Source organism: Oncorhynchus mykiss, chromosome 20 (genome assembly GCF_013265735.2).
Source record: "Oncorhynchus mykiss isolate Arlee chromosome 20, USDA_OmykA_1.1, whole genome shotgun sequence".
Classification (NCBI taxonomy): Eukaryota; Metazoa; Chordata; class Actinopteri; order Salmoniformes; family Salmonidae; genus Oncorhynchus; species Oncorhynchus mykiss.
This window is the reverse complement of record NC_048584.1, coordinates 13051491-13073726: the sequence shown is the minus strand read 5'-3', so window position 1 is coordinate 13073726 and position 22236 is coordinate 13051491. Positions and strand designations below refer to the sequence as shown.

Here is a 22236-nt window from a genome sequence, read left to right as displayed (position 1 = left end):
TAACTTTACTATATGGCTCATTCCAGCATAGAAATGGTTTATGTTCAGAATGTAGCGCAGTGTTTTTATTCTGCCTGGTGATTTTCCCAACTGAAAGAGAGAACGATGAATGTTCACAAAGGAGTTAAACAGGGCTCTGAATTGATTGTAAATTAGAATCGGGTGCACATCTTCTAGGGGTATAATTCTCCAGAACACAGCCAGAGCAAACAAGCAACATTAAACCAGCGTGAGAAAGGGAAAGGAGGGGAGGAAGCGTGATGGTGCCCTTAAGCCACGGCCTTGTCTTACACTCTCATCCGTCGCTTTCTTTCTGTGTGTGGGGGGGAACAGGCCTCTCCACCCTCTCTCATTCAGCCTCTGGCAGAAGAAAAGACAGAAAGAACAAGAAGTCCGTCTTTGGCATGGATCCTGGTCGTAGTGGAGGCAGCCCCAGGGAGGCGGTACCAGGGAAGGGTACGTATGGCCGAGCCTTTGAGCCAGACCCATAGACCTAGACCTGGAGCTGGGGGCGAGATGTGTAGGGACAGGTAAGGACACCCACATACAGACTCGGTCAGATTACCCCCCCCCCCCCCCCCCCCCCCATTGGAACCAGCCTGTTAAAGGGATGGTTGGTTTTCCTTTATTGACATTTTAGCATTTGTGGCACAAATCTTATTCAAGTCATGCGACCAATATAAGCATTTTGTTTCGCTCGACATGTTCAAATCATCTATAAGTGACTGAGTTTCACAGTAAATTTTTAGATACTTTCGTGTGATTTGGACATGCTAATATTGGTCCCATGACATGAATGGGTTTTGTGCCACAAATGCTCAAATGTTAGCATGTGGAAACAGTGCCAGGGAAACTAAACCAAAGCATGGATTGCTGTCAGACCTTGTCCATAGACTGCTTACAAAGTAAGGAAACCAATGTCATGTTGGAAGTTGGGTGGACTATCCCTTTAACTTTTCCATAAAATGGCCCTCTTAGTGTGCACACGCTGCATTACAGAGTATAGTGAAATATGCTGAGAGAAGCTGTGGAGTTTTTAAAGGGTTTGTAAAAAGGGTTGAAATGGGATTGTTAGAAACTGCATATCTTGGAGGCATGTTTTTTCTGTCTCAGGACTGACTCTTGGCATAGAGTTTGAATAGCTGTGTAGCTAATGCCTCTTTCATGATCCATCATAACCCTTCGAAAGGTTCAGGTAACTTCCGAAGTAAAGGAAACCCTTTACTCTATGGCGTTGGCCCACAACCAGCCACCAGAACAGCTTCAGTGTACCTTGGCATAGATTATATAAGTGTCTAACTATTGGAGGGATGAGACAACATTCTTCCATGAGAAATTCCATCATTTGGTGTTTTGTTGATGGTGGTGGAAAACGCTGTCTCAGGCGCCGCTCCAGAATCTCCCATAAGTGTTCAATTGGGTTGAGATCTGGTGACTGAGACGGCCATGGCGTATGGTTTACATCATTTTCAGGCTCCTCAAACGATTCGGTGACCACTTGTGCCCTGTGGATGGGAGGGCATTGTCATCTAGAGGTGTGAACATTTAAACGTTTATTTGCCACGGATATAAGGCACTTCATCATCGTTAACGGTTGGAAAAATGCCAGTGAGTGAGACAGGGAAGTGACAGCACAAAGTCCTGTATGGCTTTTATTGACAATTACATTGATGCAAAGAGTCAATATTTGCAGTGTTGACCCTTTTTTGTCAAGACCTCTGCAATCCGCCCTGGCATGCTGTCAATTAACTTCTGGGCCACATCCTGACTACTGGCAGCCCATTCTTGCATAAGCAATGTTGGAGTTTGTCAGAATTTGTGGGTTTTTGTTCGTCCACCCACCTTTTGAGGATAAGGTCTGGGCAGTTTCCTGGCCATGGACCCAAAATATCGATGTTTTGTTCCCCGAGCCACTTAGTTATCACTTTTGCCTTATGGCAAGGTGCTCCATCATGCTGGAAAAGGCATTGTTCGTCACCAAACTGTTCCTGGATGGTTGGGAGAAGTTGCTCTCGGAGGATGTGTTGGTACCATTCTTTATTCATGGCTGTGTTCTTAGGCAAAATGGTGAGTGAGCCCACTCCCTTGGCTGAGAAGCAACCCCACACATGAATGGTCTCAGGATGCTTTACTGTTGGCATGACACAGGACTGATGGTAGTGCTCACCTTGTCTTCTCCGGACAAGCTTTTTTCTGGATGCCCAAACAACTGGAAAGTGGATTAATCAGAGAAAATGACTTTACCCCAGTCCTCAGCAGTCCAATCCCTGTCTGTACATTTTGCAGAATATCAGTCTGTCCCTTATGTTTTTCCTGGAGAGAAGTGGCTTCTTTGCTGCCCTTCTTGACACCAGGCCATCCTCCAAAAGTCTTCGCATCACTGTGCGTGCAGATGTACTCACACCTGCCTGCTGCCATTCCTGAGTAAGCTCTGTACTGGTGGTGCCCCGATCCCGCAGCTGAATCAACTTTAGGAGACGGTCCTGGAGCTTGCGGGACTTTCTTGGGCGCCCTGAAGCCGCCTTCACAACAATTGAGCCGCTCTCCTTGAAGTTCTTGATGATTAGATAAATGCTTGATTTAGGTGCAATCTTACCGGCAGCAATATCCTTGCCTGTGAAGCCCTTTTTGTGTAAAGCAATGATGACGGCACGTGTTTCCTTGCAGGTAACCAAAGGTTGACAGAGGAAGGACAATGATTCCAAGCGCCACCCTCCTTGGGAAGCTTCCAGTCTGTTATTCAAACTCAATCAGCATGACAGAGTGATCTCCAGCCTTGTCCTCGTCAACACTCACACCTGTGTTAACGAGCAAATCACTGACATGATGTCAGCTGGTCCTTTTGTGGCAGGGCTGAAATGCAGTGGAAATATTTTTGGGGGATTCAGTTCATTTGCATGGCAAAGAGGCACTTTGCAATTAATTGCAATTCATCTGATCACTCTTCATAACATTCTGGAGTATATGCAAATTGCCATCATACAAACTGAGGCAGCAGACTTTGAAAATGAATATTTTTAACATTCTCAAAACTTTTGGCCACAACTGTACAATGATTGCTCTGCAAGTACAAAGTGTGAGCTCTCCTACACCGTACTATGTGGAGTTAACAGATTGTTGGGCGTCTATGAACATGCTGTCATACATCACTGCAACGAGCCATCACATTGATGAGAAGTGGGACATGAAGTACTGACAACTGAGAACATGGAGGGGAGGGACACAGCAGAGAACCTATAACGGCATTACGTAGCATCGTTGCTGAGTGGGTGGGGGACAGCAGTAAGGGTGAGCGCCGTCTGGTAGGTAACCAGGGTAGATTGAACTGCTTTGCAGGACCATATCTGAATCGTGAATTCACTTCATTTTATGATTTTTTTTTCTTATGGTTTAAATCACGTGTCAAACTCATTCCATGGAGGGCCGAGTGTCTGCGGGTTTTCACTCCTCCCTTGTACTTGATTGATGAAATAAGATCACTAATTAGTAAGGAACTCTCCTCACCTGGTTGTCTATCTTCATTAAAAAAAATGGCAGTTTAAACATTCAGAAATGTTTTACATTTGCCACATCCCAATTGTCATCCTATAGGGCCAAAGGTAGTCAAATAACGGCCTGACCAGCATTTTTATACATGACCCTAAGCATGATGGGATGGATGTTAATTTCTTAATTAACTCAGGAACCACACCTGTGCGGAAGTACCTGCTTTCAATATACTTTGTATCTCTGATTTACTCAAGTGTTTTCATTATTTTGGCAGTTACCTGTACTATTTGGGTTAGTTAAATGTTAGTGTTACATTGTCTTACTATCCTGGGAAAAAGCTTTTCTTTTGAAAATGTGTTCAAATCGTTATTCGAGCTGTCCTTGTTTCTGCTTCCTTTTCACTGCTATCGCTCTGGATAAACGTATCCGCCAAATTACTAGATTGTAAATGTGTAACTGTTGCCCCCTCTAGGTAGCGTGGAGGGCATCCGTCTGAGCTGGGAAGAGCAGACATCGCCCGTGCTCAGCCCCAATGCCTCAGTGAGTGCCGTCATCCACACTCCCAAGTGCTACCACATCTCCTCTGTCAACGAGAACACTGCCAAGCGCCTGTGCCGCCGCAACTCAGAGAAGCTAATCCAGCACACCACCTGCCAGCTGTTAAGGACCTACCCGGCCGCCACACGCATCGACTCAGCCAACCCCAACCCTCTGCCCTTCTGGCTACACGGCATGCAAGTGGTGGCTCTCAATTATCAGACTGATGGTAAGGACATGGAGAGGAGTCTTACTGATAAGGTTGGTCCAGTTTAGTCCCTGTTTACTATGCTCAATGGAGATTCTTCATTGCAAGTTATTTTTAGTCCAGGACCAGGCTGGGATGTTTTCTGGGTATGAGGAAATAACCCCTATATACTAAACAAAAATAGAAACGCAACATGCAATAATTTCAAAGATCTCACATAGTTACAGTTCATAGGAGGAAATCAGTCAAATGAAATCAATAAATTAGGCCCTAATCTATGCATTTCACATGACTGGGAATACAGATATGCATCTGTTGGTCACAGATACCTTTAAAAAAAATGGGCCTCACAATGGGCCTCAGGATTTCTTCAAGGTATTTCTATGCATTCAAATTGTCATCGATAAAATGCACTTGTGTTCATTCTGTAGCTTATGCCTGCACATACCATAACCCCAACGCCACCATGAGGCGCTCTGTTCAGCAAACCGCTTGCCCACATGACTCCATACACGTGGTCTGCGGTTGTGAGGCCTGTTGGATGTACTGCCAAATTCTCTAAAACAACGTTGGAGGCGGCTTTCAATTCTCTGGCAACAGCTCTGGTGGACATTCCTGCAGTCAGCATGCCAATCGCACGCTCCCGCGAGACGTGTGGCATTGTGTTGTGCGACAACACTGCGCATTTTAAGGTGGCCTTTTATTGTCCCCAGCACAAGGTGCGCCTGTGTAATGATAAGGCTGTTTAAACAGCTTCTTGATATGCCACACCTGTCAGGTGGATGGATTATCTTGGCAACGGAAAAATGCTCACTAACAGGGATGTAAACAAGTTTGTGTACAAAATATGAGCGGAAAAAGCTTTATGTGCGTATGGAATTTTTCTGGGATCGTTTACTTCGGCTAATTGGAGCAATACTTTATATGTTCTATTTTTGTTCAGTGTCGTCCTTAACTAGGTAATTTTGTACCCTGGTCAGGTGACATGGTCAGGAAAAACTCCGGGCCCTACTTACAACTTATGAACTCTTAACTTTTCAAGAAACTCTAGTTGCCTATTCATTGGAAATGGCTTGGACAGGGTACAATATGACCGTGTGGAGATGTATTGGGGAAACACTGGGTTATGTTATCTTGCATGTCATTGCTCATTTCTCTGTAAGGGGGAGCTCTGACCTGGGCAGCACTGAGTCAACTCGGTACGCTGGACATGGTCGTGATGCTGATAGGCCGTCATTGTAACTAAGAATTTGTTCTTAACGGACTTGCCTAGTTAAAGAAGTAAATAAAACATGCATTTTACAGGCTTGTCTGTTTTACACCTTTATAAAGCCTAGTTGCAGATTTGCAAGCTATGTTTCTCCACTCACCTGTGCCAATTTTCAAACTAAAATTAGGATAAGTGATGCTTGTGAAACAATGGATGGTCTGCTGTTGTCTGTTTCCTTACTCTTTCTCCTCTCTCATTCTCTCACCACCTTCTCTTTCACTCTCTCTGTCGCCACCTCTGCTCTCTCCAGACCTGCCCATGCAGTTGAACACAGCTCTGTTTGAGGCAAATGGGCATTGTGGATATGTCCTGAAACCTCCAGTGCTGTGGGATCGCTGCTGTCCCCTCTACCAGCAACTCTGCTCCCTGGAGAGAGACGTGGAGAGCATAAGCCCAACACTCTACTCTCTGACTGTGAGTACACACAAACACACCCACTCCCCTCCATATGTATTTGGACTGCTAAAACCATTTTTGGCTCTACTTCATAGGCTCGATACTACTTTTGGATTTGAGATCAAATGTTTCATATGAGGTGACAGTACAGAATGGCACCTTTTTACGTGAGGGTATTTTCATACAAATCTGTTATACTGTTTACAAATGAAAGCACTATGTATCTTGTCCCCCCCCTCCCATTTAGAAAGAGTATGTGGACAAATTTGCTTATCGTCAAAAGTTTAGTATTTTGTCCCATATTCCTTCCACGCAATGAATACATCAAGCTTGTGACTACAAACTAATTGGATGTATTTCCAGTTTGTTTTGATTGTGTTTTGGATTCTATTTTGTCTAATAGGAACTGAATGGATATGAACATATGGAGGGGAGTGTACATGGATGCACACAAGCAAGCATGCGAACATACACTTTTTATAAAAAAAATATCTATTTTACCCTTATTTTTCAAAGTATGTTGACTGAGAACACATTCTCATTTACAGCAAAGTCCTGGGGAATAGTTACATGGGAGATGAATGAGCCAATTGGAAGCTGGGGATGATTAGGTGGACATGATAGCTAGATGGGGAATTTAGTCAGGACATCGGGGTTAACACCCCTATGATAAGTGCCATGAGCTCTTTAGTGACCACAGAGAATCGGTACAGCTGTTTAACGTCCCATCTAAAAATGGCACCCGACACAGGGCATTGTCCCCAATCACTGCCCTGGGGCATTGGGAAAGTTTTTTTTGTACATTTTAGACCAGAGGAAAGAGTGCCTCCTAATGGCCCTCCAGCAGCATTTGGTCTCTCATCAAGGGATCATCCCTGCTTAGCTTCAGAGGCAAGCCAGCAATGGGATGCAGGGTGGTATGCTGCTGGGAGTACACACACACACAATCTCTCCCCCTCTAGGGATACACAGACACTCAACCCATCAAAAATGAATTTTAAAATGTAGCCAAACACACTTCAATATTACCCATATACTGGTCTCTCTCACTAACTACCCTGCTGGGTATACACACACACACACCACACACTTACCCAAAGCACTGCCATCGGGCTCTTCAACATGGTTTTGATGGGTTTATTGGAGATATTTGCACCATATATACAGTATGATTTCTCTATTTGAGACAAGGACACCACCCAATTAATCTTCCGCAATAGTGAATGGGAAAAGAGGTCGTAAAACGAGTTGTGTAAACAGATGTTTAATTTCTTATAAAATCTGTCAGGAATATGACATACAGTAAGTATGATAAAGTATTAAGTAAAACAGAGTAATGTAATTACACGTGTAATGCCAAGTATCTGTCTTATAGTGGATTGAGATTATTAAATACAGTTTTGATATACAGTATATAATGAATAAAAGGTGTCCTTTCCCCCTCTGTCAGATTGTGTCTGGGCAGAACGTGTGCCCAGCCATCGGCGCGGGCAGCCCCTGTGTGGAGGTGGAAGTAATGGGCATGCCCGTGGACAGCTTCCAATTCCGCACCAAGCCCATCCACCGCAACTCGCTCAACCCCATGTGGTCAGAGCACTTCCGATTCCCCGTGCACTTTGAGGACGCCTGCTTCCTGCGCATCGCTGTGGTCGAGAACAACAGCTACCAAACCACTGCTCAAAGGATTCTGCCCCTACGGGCCCTCAAACCAGGTGAGGGAGAAGATGGGGTGGAAAAGGGGAGGAAGAAAGTGAAGACTTTAAACTTCTATTTACACTTGAAACATTCCTGACAATTTTTTTCTCAAGTATACACATCAATAGCATGTAACCTATTAATAGATAATTGAACAATGATATTTAGCAACATGCTATGTACAGAGTTTGCTAGCAGCATGTTGCCAGGTAATATACATTTCTACTCCCTGTTCTTAATGTCTGTGGTTGGTTGTCTGTTGTTCCAGGCTATAGACACATCCAGCTGAGGACGCAGCACAACGAGCCCCTGGAGGTGTCCAGTCTGTTCATCTATAGCCGCAGAGTAGAGGAGAGCCCCACCGGCACAGCCCTGCCTGCTGCCATGGTAACGCACACACACACCCCTGAGGAGCAGCTAGGGATTGCTTATATTATTGTATCTCTTCGAACAGCATCTGATGAGCTAATTAGCTAGTAACCTTAAAATACATGTAAGGACTATGTAAATATCTATCTACAACACTGTATTTCCCTGGCAGCTGTTTAGTTCTGAGGAGCGGAGGGCAGCCCAGCAGCACAAAGTGACTGTCCACGGTGTGCCAGGTCGAGAGCCTTTCACTGTAGTGTCTGTGAAAGAGCAGACCACCGCCGGACAGCTACTGGACACGGTCAGTCCCGGCACACCCACCCATAGGAAAATGTACCCACACAAACACACCAGACCCGCCACGCTCTCAGTTCATAGTGGCCTATCTATTTCTCCTCTCCCCACTTTAGTTGCTGATGTCCACAGATGGTGCCAGTGAGTACTTCCTTTGTGAGGAGAAGGTGTCACTGGGGAAGGAGCGCAGTGACCGTAAGAGGTGTCCTCAGCAGCGCCCCGTAGCCCCTGAGGAGGAGATCATCAGGGTTATCAACAGCTGGCAGCCCGAAGAGGGATATGTGGGCAGAATCTGCCTTAAAACCAAGGAAGAGGTACTACTTTATTCAACGGAAATTTCCCATGACTGCTGTAGAGTCGAGCTATTTTAATGAGAAACCGGTCAAGCAAATACTGTATTTTTTTTATCAATTTCTTCATTCTAAGTGCCCTGTCCTGGGGTCATATTATGAAATACACACTACTTTCCTTTCATATACAGTAGACGGGTTGGCTGACAACGTCATGAAATCGATGCGTGCGTGTCGATGGGGTTGTGATTCTGGACAGTCAGATAGCTAGCAACAATGACAAGAAGCTGTCACGTGGGGAATCGTAGATGGCTCGTTTCAGCTCGTTGCATCTTATTGATACCATGTCTTGTTTTTAGGTCTTCTGTATGCTAATATGCCAAAACATGTGCTAGCTGGATAAGAAACAACTGTAACAATTTGAGACAAGTGCTCATTGTGCAATTGAAATATGTTTTTATAATGATATGGAGAGGAAGTACAGCTTCAATATTGTCAACCATCCCTTGATTCTAAGCCAACCCTGCCTAAATTTGTCCACAGTTGCACATGCATTGGTTTTGTTGCTTATAGGGAAAATAAGTGGTGGGCCGAACCAATTTTTTTTTTAAAGTTGATGATCAATCCGTGTCGAGGGAGGAGCTGATTTTATTTTGTATATGACAGTGACTAAAATGTATTTGTGCTTGTTTTCTTTTATACTAATGTAAAGCTGTGTAACTGTGATGGACCACACACTCCATCACAGTAGGTGGTGGCATGCACCTTAAACAATTGTTTGCGGACCGCCATTATACCGAAGAAGAAATCATAAGCTGCTGTCGGTGTGTGATGATGATGATGATGATGATAAAATCTAGCTAGCTCCCAAAGACTAAAATAAGATAAATATATTGTTTCGAGTGCACTTGACATATGCAGACATATGATGCTAGAGTCTGACACAACTTGCTTAGGCAGGGAGGGAGAGACATTTTCCACGCTTCAGTGCAATAACTGTTTTCCAAAATTTAGATGGATCACCAGCAGAGTCTGAGATAAAACTTAGAAAGTAGCAGGATTTGGCTTTCTTAATTGAGGAGGTTCATCTATTTCTCAATTGCCTGAAAAGCTGCCAATCCGCTACAGTGTCAATTTTTCTAGCCTTGGCTCAGGCCTGATTTCTCATTCTAACAAGGTTTGAAAGTTCTAGAGAGACCAAAGGATTTGTTCTGTTTTTTACTCTAAGGCGTTTAACGGGTGCGTGTTTGTCTGCCAGAGAGATAAAAAAATAGATAACGTAGCTAATTCAGGGTCAGGCATGCAGCTGACTCAAAGTAATAGGCCAACACTTTTTTATGTATCTTTACAGTGGCTTGCGAATGTATTCAATCCCCTTGGCATTTTTTCCTATTTTGTTGCCTTACAACCTGGAATTAAAATAGATTTTTTGGGGGCTTTGTATCATTTGATTTACACGACATGCCTACCAGTTTGATCCGTGGGCTTCCCATTTGGACGAGCTGATCCGTGGGCTTCCCATTTGGACGAGCTGATCCATGAGCTTCCCATTTGGGCTAACCGTAACAGAGGGAACAGTGGAATTCAAGTGTATGGTCACAAGATTATTACTGTCAATACCACTGGCAATGATTATCTGTAGCAGTATGATGATAATAATGTGGGAATGGGAAGAATTACCTGAGCAGGGGTTGGGCTGTTGTTGAGTCAATGTTTTATATGAGCCTCCTCGGGTAAGTAACTTTACCCCTCCTATTTGGTTGCAAGCCATCCTTCTTGTTAAACTGGGGCCTCTCCCAGAAGTGGTCAAAATTGTCAATGTACTCAAAATCTACCGAGGAACAGTAGGATTTAAGCCAGTAGTGTAGCCAGAGTAGATGACTAAAGTGTTCCATTCCGCAACCTGTTGTTGGTTTCGGCCCGGAAATTAGAACCTGCTTGTCTGTCTCCTTTAAGCTGCCTGTGAGCACTCTGAAGTCAGCTTTTAATTGCTCCGACTTATGAAGATTGATGTAGTTTGTACCGACAGGAATTGACTAATGTGTGAGCATTCGGTTGGTCCATCACAGCAAGGACCTGGTGATCTATGTCCTGAACGTGGGCTGCAGGGAAGCCGAGGGTCCTTGCTTCCGTGACCACCCTAACTATGGAGCTTCCTAAAACTACCACTAGAGGACGAGAGTGTCCCTGCGAGGTGTGGAACGTGCTCTGGGGGCTGCTCCAGTGGATAGCCGGCTCAGTAACCCAGGACCAGATCCAGAGGAGCTTGCTCTCGGTACTGAGGTGGAATGGGAAGGACGGGTAGAGAGGCGAAGGGCCCTGTTGGAGACGGAGCTCAGAGCCTATGAAACTGTTAGATAGCCACAGGTCTGGACGAGAGGGCAAATGGAAGATACGTTGACATTTTCCTCTTCTACCTCTAACTCGACTCCGCCTTGTCTCCGGTGGTGTAGAGCAAGACGCAGTAGTTCTCTGGTTCTCGTCGGTGGGATGTTTAATACCGGAAAGTGGCCCATGTTAGTGTCCACATTAGCTACTGCAGAGGAGCCCAGTTTTGTAGAGCACCCCCTGGATTATCCCCTCGATCGTTTCGAATTGTCGCATCAAAAACAGCATGCAGCCTTGAAGTCTTTTTGGCCAGAGCAATACTTTTATTTAGGACCCCGTTCAATGATCCGGTCTTTTGAGGCAACGAACTGTTTACACTTATCACAAGTGTATGTCAGTAAATTCTTTCTTCTTTCACACGTCTCATATTTCAAGAATTTTGTGGCCATTTCCAGATCAGTCTACAAATCAGAGTAGTCAGAAACAGCCTTCCCGGCTACAAGAGCCATCCGCAAAGCGAGACAAGCTTTGCCGGTGACAGCAATGTAGCCTAGCTAGTCGTGGGCTAGACCTATCAGTTCAGTCAGGACAGTAAAATCCTGTCAAAAAACTGGGGGTTAAGAACAGCACTAACACATTGGTCCCAAAATAATGTTTTTAAAAGTATAAAACGCTGTGTCACCACTCAAACGTTCTGCTTCCTACTTTAAAAAAAAATATATTTAACCTTTATTTAACTAGGCAAGTCCGTTAAGAACAAATTCTTATTTACAATGAGGGCCTAGGAACAGTGGGTTAACTACCTTGTTCAGGGGCATAAGGACAGATTTTTACCTTGTCAGCTCGGGGATTTGATCTAGCAACCTTTTGGTTACTGGCCCAACGCTATATATAACCACTAGGCTACCTGCCGCCCCTACTTCCTGGTCATTTGACATGAATTAACCACTCATGTATGGGGACACGCTCCAGCAGAGACGTTAGGAAAAGGGTTCGGGTTAGGCTACAGTTGTCACGTTGGTGACGAGTTGTTGACAACTAGATGGCGCTGTACTCATCTAGCCACAACCGTACAAACCATCAGTGCCATAAAACCAGAACTACTAATGCTTATTATCCCTCGCATCCCATTCCTTCCCGACAGATTCTATGGTGCAAATTAGGTTTACGTAGATCTGTCCACTAGAGATTAATTGAGATATGTTTTCTCACGGAGAATGATAGTCTGCAGGATTAGAGAAAGCAGTTTGGTAATGAATGTTTGAATTTCATATACTTAACATTCAATGAATAACTTAATAATAACTTGATGTGGTTCAAATTATTAACTTTCCTCATAACCTTTTAAAAGTTGGTGTCAAAATCTGCCAATTCATTATTCTACTAACTATGACTGAGTGTGAGACATGTTTTACATAATGTCATGCATATGCAGTAGGGTCCGAAATTATTTGCACCCACTGACGTACCGGACATAATCGCAGCCCGTGCACCAGTCATCAATGACAATTTGTGTTTTTTTCCATATGTATACTGAACAGAAATCTGAATGCAACAAGCAACAATTTCAAATATTTTACTGAGTTACAGTTCATATAAGCAAATCAGTCAATTGAATTAAATAAATGATGCCCTAATATATGGATTTCCCATAACTGGGAATACAGATACGCATCTGTTGGTCATAGATACCTTAAAAATATATATACAGTGGGGCAAAAAAGTATTTAGTCAGCCACCAATTGCAAGTTCTCCCACTTAAAAAGATGAGAGAGGCCTGTAATTTTCATCATAGGTACACTTCAACTATGACAGACAAAATGAGAAGAAAAAATCCAGAAAATAACATTAAAGGATGTTTTTATGAATTTATTTGCAAATTATGGTGGAAAATAAGTATTTGGTCACCTACAAACAAGCAAGATTTCTGGCTCTCACAGACCTGTAACTTCTTCTTTAAGAGGCTCCTCTGTCCTCCACTCATTACCTGTATTAATGGCACCTGTTTGAACTTGTTATCAGTATAAAAGACACCTGTCCACAACCTCAAACAGTCACACTCCAAACTCCACTATGGCCAAGACCAAAGAGCTGTCAAAGGACACCAGAAACAAAATTGTAGACCTGCACCAGGCTGGAAAGACTGAATCTGCAATAGGTAAGCAGCTTGGTTTGAAGAAATCAACTGTGGGAGCAATTATTAGGAAATAGAAGACATACAAGACCACTGATAATCTCTCTCGATCTGGGGCTCCACGCAAGATCTCACCCCAATATGATCACAAAAATCCCAGAACCCAGAACCTACAATGTGATATTCTGGGTTTTTTTTCTCATTTTGTCTGTCATAGTTGAAGTGTACCTATGATGAAAATTACAGGCCTCTCTCATATTTTTAAGTGGGAGAACTTGCACAATTGGTGGCTGACTAAATACTTTTTTGCCCCACTGTATATTTTTAAAGTAGAGGTGTGGATCAGAAAACCAGTCTGGTGTGACTACCATTTGCCTCATTCAGTGCGACATATCGCATAGAGTTGATCAGGCTGTTGATTCTGGCCTGTGGAATGTTGTCCTACTCTTTAATGGGTGTGCAAAGTTGCTGTATATTGGTGGGAACTGGAGAACACTGTCGTACCAGTCGATCCAGAGCATCCCAAACATGATCAATGGGTGACATGTCTGGTGAGTATCCAGGCCATGGAAGAACTGGGACATCTACAGCTTCCCGGAATTGTGTACAGATCCTTGCGACATGGGGCTGTGCATTATGCTGAAACATGAAGGGATGGGGGGCATTTAATGGCACGACAATGGGCCTCAGGATCTCGTCATAGTATCTCTGTGCATAAAAATTGCCATGGATAAAATATAATTGTGTTCGTTGGCCGTAGCTTATGCCTGCCCATACCATAAGCCAACCGCCACCATGGGACACTCTGTTCACAATGAAAGACATCGGCAAACCGCTCACCCACACGACCCCATACACGTGGTCTGCGGTTGTGAGGCCGGTTGGACGTACTGCCAAATTCTCTAAAACAATGTTGGAGGTGGTTTATGATAGAGAAATGAACATTCAATTCTTTGGCAACAGCTCTGGTGGATATTCATGCAGTCAGCACACTCAAACTTTAGACTGTGGAATCTGTGGAATTGTGCACATTTTAGTGCCATTTTATTCTCCCCAGCGCAAGTTGCACCTATGTAATGATCATGCTGTTTAGTCAACTTCTTGATTTGCCACTCCTGTCAGGTGGATGGATTATCTTGGCAAAGGAGAAATGCTCACTAACAGGGATGTAAACAAATTTGGATTCAAAATTTGAGAGAAATGTCTGGGATGTTTTTATTTCAGCTCATGAAACATGGGACTAACACTTTACATGTTGTGTTTACATGTTGTGTTTATATTTTTGTTCAGTAATATACGAACATAACACACCCACATTAAACCACAAGTTCAAGTGATTATTGTTGCTCCTTAGAATTCTTGCTTTTATCAGAAATAACTCTGTGTGTGCGTGCGCACTCAGATGGCCCGTGAGGACAAGAGGAAAGGCATCTCGTTTGTCAGCGAACTGAAGAAACTGACGAGTTGCAGCCAGAGCGTCGTTGCCCTGGCCGCACAAGAGAGCAGCCACAGTAAGGATGAAAGCAGCAGGGCAGCATACTGTGTGCCTCTGACTGAGACCCGGGAGTGAGACGCTCAGTCTGCAGTGTGTGGATGGAGTCCCCAGAAGGTACGGAAGTCCCTACTGTTTCCTATTGTCTTTACAACTAGGGCTTTCCCTATTGGCCCTAGTAGCCCCCATCTTTTTTGTCTCCTCCTTCTGGCCATGCCTATAAATGTCTTCCACAGTCAGTTTTCCTTTTTCAATTTCTTAACTTTTGACATCTTAATTTATTTATACAATATTTATATAATGCTATTTTTATGTTTTACCAATTATTTATCGCCTCATTAATTAGGATAAATGACTCACTCGGGGACAATGTCGAAGTCTATGTTATCTGCAGTGTTTCAAACAAAATGTTGTTTATTTTAATATTGTATGTGTAGTATTTTATTATTATTATTGATACTTTAACTAGCATAACATAACAACACAATGACCTATAGATTGATATGCATTAGTATGTTTGAGTGGACAATGACCTGGGCAGTTGTGTATTGCATCATGCATATGAAGTACTGTATACTCCAGATATGTCTGTTGTGCTGTTGTCCACTACTTCCCTCTCCCTTTTGCAGGGTCTCCCTCTATAGGACTCGAAGGCCTGGGTGGTGGAGGGCTGGGCGGAGGCGGAGAGGCTCCTCCTGTGGGGTGGTGACCGTCCTTGGGAGCAGGGCCCACACCGGCTATCTGACCTCCAGACAGTGTATGAACTCCAGACAGTGTATTTAGTTGAGGTGCAGGAAGCAGCAGTAGCTGCGGCTACCAGCCTTTCTCTTGCTAAGAATGAGGGCATTGTGAATGTGGCCAACAAGCTGGCTTGTTGTTTGATTCCCTTTGGCTGCATTTACACAGGCAACCCAATTCTGATCATTTGCCTAGTTATTGGCAAAATAGCTGATCTGATTGGTCAAAAGGCCAATTAGTGAGAGAAAAAACGATGCAGGCCTTATGTCCCAATTTTCACAGTACTGTAATTTATAACTATATAGTTGTGTATTTGATGATATTCAGTGTTTTGCACGTAGTAGTTTTGCTGTTATATTCAGTATTTTTTTATCTCCATTTTTCCGATGGTTTATCTTGTTTGATATGAAAGTGTGCTTCAAAAGTATTGTGACGGTGACTGTTTTTGTTTTGACTCCTTACTCCCGCACTTTGGATTTGAAATTATACAATGATTATGAGTTTATTAAAGTGCGGACTGTCAGCTTTAATTTGAGGGTAAAAAATATTTTGTCATTTTGGAGAATCTAAGAATCTAATATGTTTCGAAACACTTCTACATGAATGTGTATGCTACCGTTATTACGGATAGTCCTGAATTGTATTGTGAATAATGAGTGAGAAAGTTAGACACACAAATATCATACCCCAAAAACAATGCTAACCTCCCCTGTTATTGTAATGGTGTGAGGTAAGCATGTCTTGGGGGTATGATATTTGTGCGTCTGTCTTACTCATCATTATTCATTATCCGTAATCATGGTAGCATCCACGTTAATGTAAAAGTGTTAAGAAACATATTCAATTCTTATTTACAATAAAAGTGACACCAAAATGACAATGCATGATTTACCATTCATTCCTATTGGTCACAAAATAATCTGAAACACAACCACAACAAACTGCAAATCCATCCAAGTTTGTAGAGTTACAAGCTTGAAGTAATCATAGCGTGCTAGGAATATGGGACCGAATACTAAACCTTTGACTACTTTAATACACTGGAGTACTCACTGTATGATGGTGTATGGTGTTTGATATGATATTTGAAAACAAAATGAGATTTTGGTTTCAAATTCAACTCGTCATTGCAGCAGGTCCAAGCGTATCAGCACTTGAGAACCCCATCACCTCTTGATGTCAAAAGCAAGAGGTTTTCGAATACCCAGGTATAATTTATTTTTGTAAAACATCAAATCAAAAGTACATTTTTAAAGGGGCAATCAGCAATTCCTACATCCATTTTTGGACTGATAAGTACCCATTTGATTCTTGAATAATATAACTTTAATTTAAAGGCCTCATAAGCTTAGTTCAACTGTCGTACCCCATCAGAACCCAAAATGTAAGCTTGTTTTACTCCAATGTTTGCAAACCAACAAAATGTAAACAAACTATATAGCCTTGAAACATGGTTTAAAGTTTAATTTTGATATCATGGTTGGTCAATCCTTGCATCCATAGCTCGGTCTATGAATTTGAGTGATTACATTTCTCCAGCCCCGTCCCTCAACTATCATAATGTCAATACAGGGTTTAGCGATTTCTGATATTGTTCCTAAGTTGTTTATTGATGAAATTGATGATAGTATTATACTGAGTTGTCTACTAGGTGTTTTAACCTATGCCCATTTCAGTCTGTTGTCCGAAACTTGTTTCAATGGGGGCCCATGTTGTTTCCCTCCTTAATTTAGAATGTGGATCACTAAGTGTGAGATTTGTATAACAGTCAGTCCGTAGTTTTTTTTCAACTTAGTTTTAAAACAAACTTATACTATGAAGGTGTGGCATTTCTAATGAATGATTTATATTGTACTTGGTGTCTGATTATTGGTACTGCAAAAGTGTCAACTTCCTTATAGATCTAGATAAACATTTAAGCCTCTCTCCCTGGGTCCATACAATTTCACAGCAAACAAAATGAAGGGCTTTTATGCAGCGTCTGTATGATATGTATAAATACTACAGTAGTTATAATATATAGTCCACTACACTCGTGCCCGTTTACGGGTTGAAAATGGCAGATTTAGTCACTGATAAGTGTCTAAATTGGAACACAGTGGCTGTACAGTAACATGCTATACATTACGTCAGAGCTCTGCGCTTCACAGCGCTGTGGGGGTTTTGACTGACAGCCATTCTGAACTTGAGCACCGCACGCGACAAGAAGCTGCTCCCACCCCTCCTGCTAATTGGGCAACTTTTGCAAATGTTTTGTTTCAGTGAGGGAAATGCTGTCAATCAAGAGGATTCAATGTATTTTGAAAGATGAGACGATGATTTATAATAAATACCGCTTTGATGTCATGCAAGCAAGCCAATGTGCACTTCACATTTCCATATCATGAAACTCATGTCATATACAGTAATGTTTGATCACTGATGTACAGTTACAATATGACATGGTGTCATACCCTGGGTTGTGCTGAACAGAATCTGTTTGTCTTTTGTGAAGAAAATTCGCTGTGGAACACGCACCTGAATGCACCCATGACTCTTTTCTATGCGCACCAAAATGACGATCTGTTTCTCTGAATTGGCCTGTGTAAGACTAACACTTTTTAAAATCGTATTTTATAACTTTGCTGGTCATGTTGGCAATCGAACAAGCTTATAAATGATGCCAACCTGACCCAGATTGAGATATATAATGGCCCATTTTTGAATTACGTAAACAACAGTAATTGTGTGATGGCGGGGATGTAGGGTTGTGTTCCAAACAAATGTGCTTGCTCTAGTTTCTCAACAGCACAGCTTGGAGGGCTCAAAAAAGCACATTATCGTTGAAGACTGAGTCAAAGTGCATTGAAATTACTTAGGAACTGTGCACACACCAGTTAGTCCTCTCACTCAAACCGTTGTCTTAGGTTGCACCTACCCCATATTTTCCAATAATATTCTTATGTTACGGAATGTATCCAGAGTATTTTCAGATTTAGGCATCAACAAACGCAGTGAAAAGTACAGAAAATGTAAAGTGTTTGGAGTCAGTCTTGTGTCAAGGGAACTTTCCCATAATCTTAATCTGTTGCCTTTCAATTGCTACCATGCTTATGCATGTGCTTTTCATATTTCTTTTGTAAGAAACATTTCAATTTAACCCAATCAATGTAGGCCAATTCCCACGAGTGTAAATGGTTAAATGTCCAATATCAACAAATGTACAACCAATGAATGGGGTTGAGGGCATGGCTAAAATTGGTACAGAATTGGCACCGGAGTGTGAAATGTGATGGTTTTCAGCTATTTTCCTGCCATTCTATCCAAATTGCAGGAAATGAACAAGTACCACAATGCCTACTTCCACATCGATGGTGCTGGAGTGGATCGGGTCGAAAGCTTCAAGTTCCTCAGTGTGTTCATATCACTAAGGAATTAACATGGTCCACACAGTTGTGCAAAAGCATTTCCCCCTCAGGAGGCTGAAAATATTTGGTATGATGCACAAAAAGTTATAATGCTGCACCATTGAGAGCATCTTCGCTGGCTGCATCACCTCTTGGTACGGCAACTGCAGGGCACCTGACTTCCAGGCACTACAGAGATTGATGAGTACGGCCCAGTACATCCCTGGGTCCGAGCTCCCTGCCATCTAGGACCTCTATACCAGGCGGTGTCGAGGAAGATCCAAAAAATTGTCAGACTCCAGCCACCCAAGTCAGACTTATTTCGGAAACACTTTACTTGATACTCAGCGTCACAACATTATGACAGTCATAACCATGACTGCGGTAAATAAAATTGATTGGACATGATTTGGAAAGGCACAACTGTTTATATAAGGTCCTAAAGTTGACAGTGCATGTCAGAGAAAAAAACCAAGCTATGAAATCAAAGGAATTGTTCGTAAAGCCCCGAGACCAGATTGTGTCGGCACAGATCTGGGGAAGGGTACAAAAAAATGACTGCAGCATTGAAGGTTCCCATGAAGATAGTGGCCTCCATCATTCTTAAATGGAAGAAGTTTGGAACCACCAAGACTCTATTTTCTACAGCTGTCTGCCCGGCCAAACTGAGCAATCAGGGGAGAAGGGCCTTGGTCAGGGAGGTGACCAAGAATCCAATGGTCATTCTGACAGAGCTCCAGAGTTCCTCGGTGGAGATGGGAGAACCTTCCAGAAGGACAACCGTCTCTGCAGGACTCCACCAATCAGAGCTTTATGGTAGACTGGCCAGATGGAAGACGCGCATCAGTAAAAAGCACAGCCCTCTTGGAGTTTGCCAAAGGGCACATAAAGTACTCTGAAACAAGATTCTCTGGTCTGATGAAACCAATATTGAAATCTTTGGCCTGCATGCCAAGCGTCACGTCTGGAGGAAACCAGGCACCATCCCTACGGTGAAGCATGGTGGGGGCAGCATCATGCTGTGGGGGTGTTTTTCAGCGGCAGGGACTGGGAGACTAGTCAGGATCGAGGGAAAGCTGAAATTAAGCAAAGTACAGCGAGATCCGTGATTAAAACCTGCTCCAGAGTGCTCAGGACCTCAGACTGGGGTGAAGGTTCACCTTCCACCAAGACAACGACCCTAAGCACACAGCCAAGACAACGCAGGAGTGGCTTCGGGACAGGTCTTAGAATGTCCTTGAGTGGTCCAGCCAGAGCCCGAACTTGAACCCAATCGAACATCTCTGGAGAGATCCTGAAAATAGCTGTGCAGCAACGCTCCCCATCCAACCTGACAGAGCTTGAGATGATCTGCAGAGAAGAATGGGAGAAACTCCCAGCTACCTCAATTACCTCGTCCCCTGCACATCAACTCGGTACTGGTACTCCCTGTATATAGACATGTTATTTTTACTCGTTATTGTTATTTAGTGTATTTATTCCTCGTGTCACTATTTACATGGACATCTATTTATCTTTAATTCTGCATTGTTGGAAAAGTACCCATAAGTAAGTGTTTCACTGTTAGTCTACAGCTGTAGTTGAAGGTTTTCCAGCACACAGCTTTGACCTGCTACAGTATTGGATTATTCACACACCACACTAAGACATTATCCCATTCCACTAACATTTCAAGCTTTTATTTATTATATGAAAGCAAGCTTTTATACTTACAGTTGAAGTGGGAAGTTTACATACACCTTAGTAAAATACATTTAAACTCAGTTTTGCACAATTCCTGACATTTAATACTAGTGAGGAGTTTGAAGGTAGGCCTTGAAATACATCCACAAGTTCACCTCAATTTGACTCAAATGATGTCAATTAGCAAATCAGAAGCTTCTAAAGCCATGACATCATTTTCTGGAATTTTCCAAGCTGTTTAAAAGCACAGTCAACTTAGTGTATGTAAACTTCTGACCCACTGGAATTGTGATACAGTGAATTATAAGTGAAATAATCTGTCTGTAAACAATTGTTGAAAAAATTACTTGTGTCATGCTCAAAGTAGATGTCCTAACCAACTTGCCAAAACTAGTTTGTTAATAAGAAATTTGTGAAGTGGTTGAAAAACGAGTTTTAATGACGCCAACCTAATTGTATGTAAACTTCCGACTTCAACTGTACAAGACCACCAGGCTTGATTGAGTGAGCTGTTCTGTATTGTAGTAATGTGGTGCCTGCCTATATTTCCTTAATCCTTTACTTTAGCAATACATGTAATTGAGAAGAAAAAAAATGTAAATGTTTTGGTCAGTAAGTGCCAAACATAACTACAGGCGGTGGTGTGTTGGACACATTCACTAGATGTCTGTATGCATTCCTGATATTATCAAACCATTAGCTTACCAGTGTAATGGTGAATTAAGTGCAGAACCACATGTTTTGCAAACATGGTCTTCTTTTATCAATGGACAGTTCATTATCTATGTCAAATGAAGATGTAGCTTAAAGTTCTGTTTATTCCTTTGTTGGGTAACGTAATGACAGTCATAATCACTCAGTCATGTCATAACACTGTCATGAGCCACATTTAACTTAAGAAATGACACTTTGACACTTTCATGAAGCATTATGACCATCCTGTGTCACTTTACTTGGACTAACAAAATAAACTTTAAGACACTGTCCAAGAAGCATTATGACATAATCATATAAGCCAGATAGGCCTATCACGTACATGCCCTTATATCCTGCTCCTGAAATCTGCTTTTTTTAGGTGCATGTCTGACATTGTGTACACTATTACAATAATATGGTGAATAAAAAAAGTATATATTTAACATGTCAACCGTATGTTTATGGTATAATGGAATATTTTGCCTTGTGTGGTACGTTTTGTGAGTTGACACTTGTGTAGGTGTCATAACCAGCCATAAAATAATGGAATATCACAACAGATGTTATGACCTTGTCATAACGTGTTATGGCGCTGTGTGTCAAGTATTTATTTTGCCTAAAGATGGTGACACTACACACTTACAATAGGCCTAAATATCTAAAAATACATGCAGAAATTAACATCCCATCATGCTGGTCATGTTTAAAAATGTGTGTGTACACACACACTGAACAAAAATATAAACACAAAATGCAACAATTTCAACGAGTTAAAGAATAGATAAGGAAATTAGTCAATTGAAATACATTCATTAGGCCCTAATCTATGGATTTCACATGACTGGGAATGCAGATAGGCATTGGTTGGTCACCAATACTTTTTTTTTTAAAGGTAGAAGCATGGATCAGAAAACCAGTTAGTATCTGATGTGACCACCATTTGCCTCATGCAGCGCGACACATCTTCATAGAGTTGACCGGGCTGTTGATTGTGGTCTGTGGAATGTTGTCCCACACTTCAATGGGTGTGCGAAGTTGCTGGATATTGGCGGGAACTGGAACATGCTGTTGAACACCTCGATCCAGAGCATCCCAAACATGATCAATGGGTGACATGTCTGGTGAGTATCCAGGCCATGGAAGAACTGGGACATTTACAGCTTCCATGAATTATGTACAAATCCTTGCAACATGGAGTCCATCGAAGATGAGCATTTTTCCACTGAAGTCA

At 42.5% G+C, this 22236-nt stretch overlaps 1 protein-coding gene across 5 annotated transcripts in view; it reads left to right on the top strand.

Moving 5' to 3' along the window:
* The window catches only part of plce1 (phospholipase C, epsilon 1), an 80757-nt gene extending 63663 nt beyond the window's left edge, over window positions 1-17094 (top strand). For 4 of the 5 annotated variants that reach the window (XM_036955848.1, XM_036955849.1, XM_036955846.1 and 1 more), the window contains 9 exons: window positions 334-456; window positions 3962-4255; window positions 5755-5918; window positions 7351-7612; window positions 7864-7982; window positions 8137-8265; window positions 8375-8572; window positions 14413-14619; window positions 15132-17094. In XM_036955848.1, the coding sequence (XP_036811743.1) occupies window positions 334-456; window positions 3962-4255; window positions 5755-5918; window positions 7351-7612; window positions 7864-7982; window positions 8137-8265; window positions 8375-8572; window positions 14413-14580 (1457 nt within the window). In that variant the 3' untranslated portion in view covers window positions 14581-14619; window positions 15132-17094. Of the gene's footprint in view, window positions 1-333; window positions 457-3961; window positions 4256-5754; window positions 5919-7350; window positions 7613-7863; window positions 7983-8136; window positions 8266-8374; window positions 8573-8739; window positions 9983-14412; window positions 14620-15131 lie in introns of those variants that run through there. The other variant, XM_036955847.1, reaches the window with a different exon arrangement.
* Window positions 17095-22236: the final 5142 nt, after the last annotated feature.